The sequence below is a fragment of the Gobio gobio genome (assembly GCF_949357685.1).
Source record: "Gobio gobio genome assembly, chromosome: 12".
In the NCBI taxonomy this organism is placed as follows: domain Eukaryota; kingdom Metazoa; phylum Chordata; class Actinopteri; order Cypriniformes; family Gobionidae; genus Gobio; species Gobio gobio.
In genome coordinates, this window is record NC_137105.1 from 33909959 (window position 1) to 33920483 (window position 10525).

Consider the following 10525-nt stretch of genomic DNA (forward strand, 5'->3'; position numbering starts at 1 on the left):
AATTACCGCTATGTGTCTGACATTGTAAAGAGCGATACCATTGTGCAGCGTTTACCTCAGTAATTTGACCGTGTGGATCTCTGAGCTGGTGTGAGTAAATGGAAGCGGGTATAATTTGCATATTCATGGATCAGTGTTTACTTAATGAAGCGAGGGTGTAGAGTTACATTGAATCTATTTTAAGGCATGAAGAATTTTTTTCACAGGGAAAAAAACTTTTAAATATGTAATTTTGGTGATCAAAGGTGAGTTTTAAGGGATAAAAATATTGACTACAGGCAGGCCTGGTTCTACTGGGGTGCTAAGAACCCTCAAACGCAATCAAAAGCACCCTCAGTTGATACTGTAATAATATACTGGTGAAACAGATTTGCTCATTTGTGTTTGCGCTCTGGAGAGCGGTCTATTTACAGCGTGTTTTTGCGAGCCCGATCTCACGAAAATGCGTATAAATAATACGAGTGTGCAATCTCGTGGAATGTATACGCCAAAATGAGTTTTGGCGTGCATATGGTACGTCGTTTTTCGCTTGCATATGATACGCACTTCATGGTGTATTATACGTAGGAAGCCCCCACCACCCCCTACCTTCACCCTACCCAAAACCGTGTCATATGCACGCCATAAAGTGCGTATCATATGCACGCGAAAAACTGCGTAGCATATGCACGCCAAAACTCATTTTGGCGTATACTTTCCACGAGATTGCACACTCGTACTATTGATACGCATTGTCATGAGATCGTGTTGGTTTTTGCAGTGGTGAGTAATCTAGCCAATCACAGTTGATCTCTTGAACACGATCAGAGGTGTTTAAGTTAGTCAGCATCTCGGGCCAATTGCATACTGCAAAGTTTCGGAAGTGACATATAAATGCTGGATTCACTCTGCACGAGACAGATATATCCTCCTAAGACACAGAAAGTTTTACCTCTGTAGAGGACATTATATTTTAACAAATTTCTCTGACAACATACACAGTTGTAAGTCTGGATATTCTTATGAAAATATTTCCATTTATTACTCCCATTATTACACGTCTTTTTACATTACATATTGTCCCAAAATTCGTATCTTTTAATTTTCTCAATAAATGGGTCCTGGTGTTACAGAGCAGAGTATATATCATATAACAGGATTTTTAATATCCATTTGTTTTTTATGCTCCAAACAATGTAATTACCTAAAACAAATCTAAATTTACAAAACCTTTTTTCTGGTTCTCAGGAAGATGATGTTAAAATACTAGTAACGCATTAAAGCAATGTAAAGGCAGACTAATAGATTAATAGACAACCATTTGTAGCAAAATCTTTTTTAAATTCAAATTATTGGTAAAAGTGATGACTTGTAAATAATCATTAATTTTCACTGTGCACTGCTATGGTGGACCCATTGCTAAGCCTACATCTGCACTTTACTAGACTAGAGCACCCTCAGTGATTTGATTCTGTAACCGGGCCTGACTACAGGGGACTTTAACATTAGTTAATGCACTGTGAACCACCATGAACAGCTGTATTTGTATGAACTAGCATTAACAAATATTAATAAATACCGTAACAAATGTATTGCTCATTGTTAGTTCATGTTAGTTAATACATTAACTAATCTTAACAAAACAAACCTTATTGCAAAGTTTTACAGAGAAAATAACTTTCAGGTTTTACAACTCAGTCCTGCAACACTCTATTGATATAGCCTTTTTGCTGCTGTCCCTTTAATATACACATAACTGTCCTTGCATGGGACATGAGCAACAAGGTTCAGTGTTATTTTTTTATATATTTTTTACTTGTGTATTTTATTTGTTTAAGTGAAATTGGTTTCTTGATATTTTGATTTGTCTGAATCTATGCACTGATACTGTTTTACTAATTTATTTTGTTTCATTAACTACTATAGCAAATAACCTTAATCTGACATGTTGCACAATTTTGAAAAGCATTAAAGAATAAAATTATAAAAAATATTTATTTTGACACTCATTGTCAACCCCAAAATGGTAACGTTGGGTAGTAGAAATAGTTTGACAGTTGAATGCTTCATTATTGAAGCTTAATATAATGGAGAGGCCTTGCAGTAATACTCTCATTAGAACAGTAGTTCAAATGTTTAACACTTCATCAGATGTATAAACATGTTGCAATTTATAACAAATGTTTACATGCACCAATAAAGTGACTTTATTGCTGTTCGTCCCAGTAAGAAAAATGTGTGTGTGTGTGTTTGTGTTCGTGTGTGTGTGTGTGTGTGTTCGTGTGTGTTCGTGTGTGTGTGTGTGTGTGTGTCCGATCCGTGGACTTTGCATTGGGGGGATTTCTAAAACAGGGCCAAAGTACTGCTCAATCTCAGCAACTATAGGAAGCATGTTTATTTGGAAAAGGCTATGTTTCCTGTACCCTTAGAACTGTATAATCCATAATGTGCTTATTCATTTTAATCTGTTGGATCATTCAAAAAATGTAATTCCTTATGAAATTGACTTGTAATGTGGAATCTACTGTGGCCCAGTAGTGCACAACACAACGAAATTGAAAAAGCATACATAAGTTCACAACACAATGGAAACAAGCCACAACAAAACGAAAAAGCCACAACACAACGTAAAGGCCACAACACAACGAAAAAGGCACAACACAATGGAATCAAGCCACAACACAACGAAATCAAGCCACAAAACAACGAAAACAAGCCACAACACAGCATAACGGCCACAACACAACGAAAAAGCCACAACACTACGAAAATGCTCCCGACGACTAGGGGGCTCTTGGAGTGCGGTAAAGTTAGTTTTCCTTGCCATTGTTCTATAGATTCGCCAGTCTTACAAATATATAAACACTACGATCAGTTTTAAGTGTGCAATTGTATATCAACATGAAATATCAATTCAAAATCACCTACGTGCATTATAGCTGCATATTTATACTCGAAAATGCTTTGACACGCTTAAGTGTCAATGACGCCTAAGGGAACATCTGCCAATTCCACCAAGTGATTGAAACGAATAATTGTATTAATTAAAATTACTTTTAACATTTAAAAACAGACATGTTAAAATTCCATAGCTTGATTGTATTGGTAAAACTGACTCAGTAATGCACAACATTGGAATTTGAACATTAAAATACAAATTATACGTTTCAACCACTTGGTGGAATTGGCAGACGGGTTCCCTTAGGCATTGACAAGCGTGTCAATCCGTTTTCGAGCATAAATATGCAGCTATAATGCACGTAGGCGATTTTGAATTGATATTTCATGTTGATATACAATTGCACACTTAAAACTGATCGTAGTGTTTATATATTTGTAAGACTGGCGAATCTATAGAACAATGGCAAGGAAAACTAACTTTACCGCACTACGAGAGCCCCCTAGTGGTCGGGAGCATTTCTGTTGTGGCTTTTTCGTTGTGTTGTGGCCTTTCCATTGTGTTGTGGCTTTTTCGTTGTGTTGTGGCTTTTTCGTTATGTTGTGGCTTTATTTCGTTGTGTTGTGAACTTATGTATGCTTTTTAAATTTTGTTGTGTTGTGCACTACTGGGCCACCGTAGGAATCAAATAAAGTATATACAATGTGTGTGTGTGTGTGTGTGTGTGTGTGTGGATCTGGGGTAGATAAAACAGCCAAACTGTTCAAATATGTACGACTAAGCGTGGACTGGGTGAGATTTGTGCCCTCACTACAGCAATCCAACAGCTTCTGAGAATGTGTTTGTTTGCTGTCAAGGTCAGGGTCGCTAATCAATGTCAGTATCTTTCAACATTTCCCTTGGAAAACGATCCGAAGAGGAGTTTGGACAGTTACGTGTACCTCTAGCTGTGTTTTTTGTGCAGCAGTGAGTTATCAAGAGATTATATATAGTATTATTTTTCTAGTAGCAAAGCTGCTAATCCTCAATTCTCCGGAGGGGGGAGGGGGAGGGGGGGGGGGGGGGGGATTGGACAAGCCTGAGAGTCGTAGGCGCTAAACAGTATAGAAGCCTTATGAATGCTTGCAATTACCTTTTCTTTGGTTTGTTTGCTGCTTATAGCAGAGAGAAGCAGAGGGGACTTGTTTCTCCTCAGTTGGACTTTCCTTTGCCCTTGTCAAGATATTGAGGATCTCACATGACCTGCTCTCAATAAGGTTTGATAAATGGGCTTCTCAACTTCACAGAGGCCTCAGTGGAGAGAACATATACCTGTCATCCCTAACCTAAAGAAGACCCTTACAGCTCTCACTCAGTATTATGATAGGCATGATGGGAATGCAAGAGCAATTGTGACCAGAAACTTCCCAGAGAGCTGGAGACATCAGAAAGGGCCAGTTCTGATCAGTGAGAGGACAGACAAACTTACTTTGAGAAACACTGTTATTCAACCCAGGCATTATAAAAATATTAAGTTGCTTCTTGCTTGTTTCGCGACACTTTCAAAGTGTCCAATGAGTGGTGCTAAAACCGCATTAAGATTTATTCGAAACAGGTGAACGTGAATCTGACAATGTTTTATTTGCATTAGTTGTTGTACGTATTACAGCAGTTCAGAAATTGTTACAAGTCTTCTGCCATAAAAGCAAATGGATGCATATCAAATACTAGGAAATACAGAGATTCTTTGTTTTTGATTTTTCACTCAATGTGTTATGCGGATAATAATTTGTAATGAAAAAAAAAATGAAAAAAAAAAAGGAATTCTCTCACTAGTCTCAGACTTTTGGACCCCATTGTATATTTCAATCTAATCCAGTACAGAAGGAGCTGTCTTAAGCCAGACATTCTGTTTGTAGCCAATTGCAGCTCTGTAAACAACAAGCTCAAGAAGCGTCATTCTGAATTCAACTGTTGCAAACATGCCAATAAAATGGAGAGAAAGTGGCATTCCACACTGTCTAAAACATTGATTTTCTTTCCCCCTTTGACAGGTTTGCAAAGAGATCCAACTCCCAAAGTTTGCTTTGGAAATAACATACTTCAGAGACTTTATTGAGAAGTACGGTGTTCACTCTATGTTCTCCAGATCAGCCAGTTGTATACAGCCCTCAAAGGTGAATGATCTGGTGTTGACTCTTGTGATGGTATTAATTTTAAACATCTATCACAGTACAGTATATCACTGGTTGATTGATTGTGTCTCTCTCTGCAAGCTCTGTATGCAATTATCTGATCGTGGATGGAAGCCCAATATAAAAGAGGGGTAAAATAATAATTATAATAATCATAATAATAATGAATAAATAAACAATTACTGAGTATGTTATAGGATTTATGTTTAATTGGAGTGTAAACAGTAAATACATTAGTTTAAAACCTAAATTAGAGAAACTACTAATTAGTGACTGTTAAGATTTAGAGAATTAGAAGCTGTGCTTCAATTGACTATCACAGAAAAAAGGCACAAGCTACCACGGTATTTTAAGATGTGAAGACTTCTTGATCAACAGTCTGAGAGGAAGACAGTCACATCAATCCTAAATTACTGATTGCCTACTTTTTAAATCTAAATTCAATCAACCTGCACACACACACACACACACACACACACACACACACACACACACACACACACACACACACACATTTTAAGTACTGAAAACCCCTGACACTGAAGTCTAAAACTGTGTTGCACCACTAAATACAGAGCAACAGTTAATCATGAGTGATTGCGTTCACAGAATGGGGGTGGAAACAGGTTAATGTTTAAATGTTACTCGGCCGATGCTTGAAGGACTATAAATTGACGCCACTCCATCTGAACAGTCCCCTGTCAAGAGGAATTTGATGGTAAGTTACAATTGTTTTGCTTAAATAGCTATGATTTAAACTAAATTTTAAATAGCTACTTTCCCGGCAAGCAATAGCCGTCATTTCACCGTCTCTGTTAACTATAGACCCGATAGTCCGGCTATGAGTAACCCACTTTTTGCCAAAATAACTTGCAAGACATATGATATTCCATCATGTAAGCAACGTCAACAGCGATTACAAGGCATTTGGTTTCATTTCTTTGACATATTCATGTTCTAGATGACTAGTCTATTCTAGCGCTATGGTTAGACATCTAATACATTTTCATTGACAGCCCAAATTTTCTCTAGTTTTAGCCTAGACATCAGGGTTGTGTTTGGATGGCTATTAGACATCCTTTAAATGCAAAATTGCTTGCTGGGATTAGTGCAAAATCACAAAGTCTGTACAATGCTGTGCCCTCTGGTCATAAAACAGGTGATAAAATGTTGGGAAAGATTTATTGCTGTGCGATTGCTGCCCTGCTGGTAGCAACGGCCTGGGCCGCACCCCACGAAGGTCACGACCACGGTGGTCACACAGCCGAGCACCACCACCATCTCCACCATGAGAAGGACGAACCCCACCCCAGCCACGAGGAGGGCAGTGATGCCTGCCACCTGCTTGCTCCACACAACGCTGACTTCGCCTTCTCTCTCTACAAGAAACTTGCATCCCATCCTAAAGCCCAGGGCAAGAACATTTTCTTCTCCCCGATCGGGATCTCAATGGCTTTGAGCATGTTGGCTCTAGGTGCCAAGGGCAGCACTCATTCACAGATATACAGCACTCTGGGTTATGGTGAGTTGAAGCCAGAGCAGGTCAATGAGGGTTATGAGCACTTGCTCCACATGCTGGGACACAGCCAGGAAGCCATGCAGCTGGAGGCAGGAGCTGGTGTGGCTATCAGAGAAGGCTTCAAAGTGGTGGACAAGTTCCTGAATGATTCTCAGCACTACTACAACAGTGAACCCTTCAGCGTTGACTTCTCCAAGCCTGAAATTGCTGCAGAGGAGATTAACAAGTTCATCGCCAAGAAAACCCATGACAAGATAACCGACATGGTGAAGGACCTGGATGCAGATACGGTGATGATGCTGATTAACTATATGTACTTCAGAGGTACTAAATAAACTTCTATTTCATTCAGCGATATTCCTGTAATAATAATTTCTTTGATTTGACCTGAAATTCTTGCAATTTGTCTTTATAGGGAAGTGGGACAAGCCATTTGATGCAAGACTGACCCACAAAGCTGACTTCCAAGTGGACAAGGACACCACCGTGAAAGTTGACATGATGAAAAGAACCGGACGCTATGACATCTATCAAGACCCTGTCAACCAAACTACGGTCATGATGGTGCCCTACAAAGGCAATACTTCCATGATGATCGTTCTTCCTGATGATGGGAAGATGAAGGAGGTTGAAGAATCCATCTGCAGACACCATATTAAGGACTGGCACGATAAACTCTTCAGAAGGTAAAACCGTCGATACCTCCAGATTTAAATTCATGTACTAGTTTACTTCTGATCTGACATTTGATGGTTGTTTAGTTGCACAGTGTGGGGACTTGGAAATGGCCATAGTAGCTGATATACCATATCTTAAATTTCTGCCCTTCAGTTCTGTGGACCTGTTTATGCCCAAGTTCTCCATCTCTACAAATGTCAAACTGGACGGCATTCTGCCGGAGATGGGAATAACTGATGCATTCACTGACAAAGCAGATTTCTCCGGGATCACAGAAGAGGTCAAAGTCAAGGTGTCAGAGGTACGTGTGGACACCAATGGTTGATAGACCTAAAGCTCTATACAGTCATGTTCACATTTTGAACCCAATCTCCAGGTTGTCCATCAGGCAGTTATCAGCGTGGACGAGAAGGGCACAGAGGCAGCAGCTGTAACCACGATGGAAATAATGCCCATGTCCCTGCCAGACACCGTGAAGCTCAACCGGCCTTTCATTCTACTGATTGTAGAGGCCAGCACCAAGAGCATCCTCTTCATGGGCAAGATTACCAATCCTACTCCACACACAATTTGCCAGCCCACTGCAGATGCAGATTGCTAATCTTTATGTAGATCTCATTGTGAGCTGCAATAAATGTTGATTTGATTGTAATCAAGTGAGTCATCATTTAAAAAAATGCTCTGTAGCACTTCACTTTACAGTCATTTTTTGCATATACATACTATGTACTTATTGTAGTAATGACAGTATAACTGGGTAATAACTAGACACTAACCCCGAACCTAACCTTAACCCAACCTTACATTACTCAGTACTTTCATGGGTAAGTACACTATAAAGTGCACATGCAGTAAAATAATATGCAACCAAAAGCATAATATATTTCTCAATACTGGTCTCAACATAACGCTGTCTGCAAATTTGAGCGTATTAACCCTTTCCTCGCCATTGACGGAAATTTCCGTCATCTGTGCAAAAACGCTTCCCCACCATTAAAGGTCCAGCTTTGCGTGTCTTCACTGTTATACGGTAGGGGGCACTATTAGGTATCTTCTGAAAGAGTACTGAATCTCCTGACCAAAACACATGAAAAGACGATGTCTTATGTAATCATATGCAATAATGTGATCACCAACATTAAACAGCATATAAATCAAAACTGCCTAATGTTACTGAATGAAACGTCGACCCAGGACAAGCTATAGGACTATGCAAGCAGTAGGGATGTTGATGACTCGATCCACTGCATCTATATTTTGATCATCTTTCTGAACCTGATCTGGATGTAGTATTTGACAAAAACATGATTTTGAAAATTTTGAAAATGAAATGTTGCTTTTTTTATTAAACTTACCCACATTCAAGTGTTCATAAAAAAAGAATGCATGAAGCTAGAATAAAATAATAGTTATTATAAAAATAAAATCGTTGTTGTTTAAAAGCAAAGAGTCTGTTCTTTCTTTTGATGTGTTGCATGTTCAGATATTCATCCAACAAAATATTCTGGCCATTCAAAAACGCTGATGGGGAAAGAGTTAAATTGTGCTTCTTATTCTATACACATTTAACCTAAATGTATTAATCAAACTCATTAAAGTAACATTGGTTAAATGTCTCGGTGGTAGTAATTCTGTAACACGTTCTGTTCTTGCCTCACTGATATTCCTCAGGAGTCCTGCAAACGAACAACAGACATTTTGATTTGCAGCATTGATCTTTTTCTGTTAGTCTTCATCTAGTCACTCACTGCATAGTTTAGCAGGTGATACTGGACTACACAGATCCTACTATTATGTAATATATAGTGGAACATATGCAGTATGCATATGCTAACCTTACATACGTTGGGGTCCAAAACTTTAAGACCATCATTGTAGATAATGCTTCTGATTTCCTCAGCTTTTCTTTATTCTATGTTTAAGCACAATCCTAGAACTTTCTGTTGATTTCTAGATTCTGATTCCCATATTTTAAAAGTGGTCTTAGACTTTGGACTCCACTGTTGATAGCGCTTTGTTGGCTCTCTGTTGTCAATTTTTTTGAGATCAAACGTATTGAGATGAAACGACACCGTTGAAATTAACTTTTGCTTTCTGAGTCCTAAAACTTAAAAGTATATAAGTGCATATACAAAGATAATAATACCAATTTAAAAACAAACAAACAAACAAAAAAAACAACAACCAGAAAACAGAAACACTAGGTTGGTAGTAATTGATGTTTCTCTTAAAATAAAATAATTTATAATTATAACAGGGGGAAAGATAAAAAAAAATACTGCTTTGTTTTGGGTTGCACAACAGAGGAAAGAATGAAATAACCTCTGGTTCTTTCCCCTCACCTCTCTGACCTTTAACCTTTCAATAGAGCTTCTAGTCCAGGACAGTGTGCTCAATCAATACTACGTACTCCATAAAACCAACACAGCACGCTGAGGAACGTCTGTCTCTTCTACAAGATCAAGAGAGCAAATAAAATAAAATGAAAGCCTTATTGTGTGAGGTAAGCAGTAAGGAAATTGATCACATCAGGCTGATACTCATTCCAAGATAACTCTGGAAATGTCTCTGGGCCATAAGGCACTTCCTCCAGTGTTTTTGCTCAAGCCTGATGTCATCATGTGGTTGTGAGTTTTTTCGAGGGCTGACTAATGAGTGGTAGGTGGTGATATATATGGTAACACTTTACAATAAGGTTGTATTGGTTAACATTAGTTAATGCATTAGTTAACATGAACTAACAATGACTTTGAATAATGAATCACAGTGCATTAACTAATGTTAACAAGATTTTAATAATGCATTAGTAAATGTTGAAATTACAATTAACCCTTAAAGACCTAGACAGCGCGTGCATGAGTAAAGAAGCTTCAGGCTTTCATGACGTTCTCGCACACGTTTAATCTGAAACACACGCGAAAACTGCCGTCTCTGTCTTAGTCTTGTTTGTTTCTCATTGATATGATCATATATTATGTTATTGTTTGTATACTGTTGTGAGCATTAAAAAAATAAAAACCGACAGCATCCGACATCCGCATGACCAGAGTTTCTCGGCGCATTCACGTCACGCTTCAATTTACTTCAAACGTGAACTCAACCCTTGCATGCACATGCAGATGACTGCTGGTAGGAAGCAATAGTCTACAGTTTAAAACATGAAAAATATTGTTATTTTTCTTACAAACACTTATTGTTTCACTTCAGAAGACATTGATTCATCCATTGGGATCGTATGGATTACTGTAGTTATTGCTGTATGTGCTGTTTGATGCT

General features: G+C 38.4%; 1 protein-coding gene across 1 annotated transcript; it reads left to right on the forward strand.

Moving 5' to 3' along the window:
- Window positions 1-3647: 3647 nt before the first annotated feature.
- LOC307135486 (alpha-1-antitrypsin homolog) lies at window positions 3648-8865 on the forward strand. Its single transcript, XM_079831984.1, has 7 exons — window positions 3648-3844; window positions 4912-5034; window positions 5662-5770; window positions 6212-6895; window positions 6987-7257; window positions 7403-7550; window positions 7626-8865. Exons 4-7 carry the CDS (start codon window positions 6220-6222, stop codon window positions 7848-7850), a joined length of 1320 nt encoding a protein of 439 aa, XP_079688110.1. The 5' UTR covers window positions 3648-3844; window positions 4912-5034; window positions 5662-5770; window positions 6212-6219; the 3' UTR covers window positions 7851-8865.
- The last annotated feature ends 1660 nt before the right edge of the window (window positions 8866-10525 follow it).

What these genes read in the sequence shown, in the direction of transcription:
- LOC307135486 (XM_079831984.1), top strand. Translation starts at nt 6,220, where the DNA reads ATGTTGGGAAAGATTTATTGCTGTGCGATTGCTGCCCTGCTGGTAGCA. An exon ending in TAACTATATGTACTTCAGAG is followed by an intron (nt 6,896 to 6,986) that starts GTACTAAATAAA and finishes TTGTCTTTATAG; the next exon opens with GGAAGTGGGACAAGCCATTT. An exon ending in TCAAAGTCAAGGTGTCAGAG is followed by an intron (nt 7,551 to 7,625) that starts GTACGTGTGGAC and finishes CCCAATCTCCAG; the next exon opens with GTTGTCCATCAGGCAGTTAT.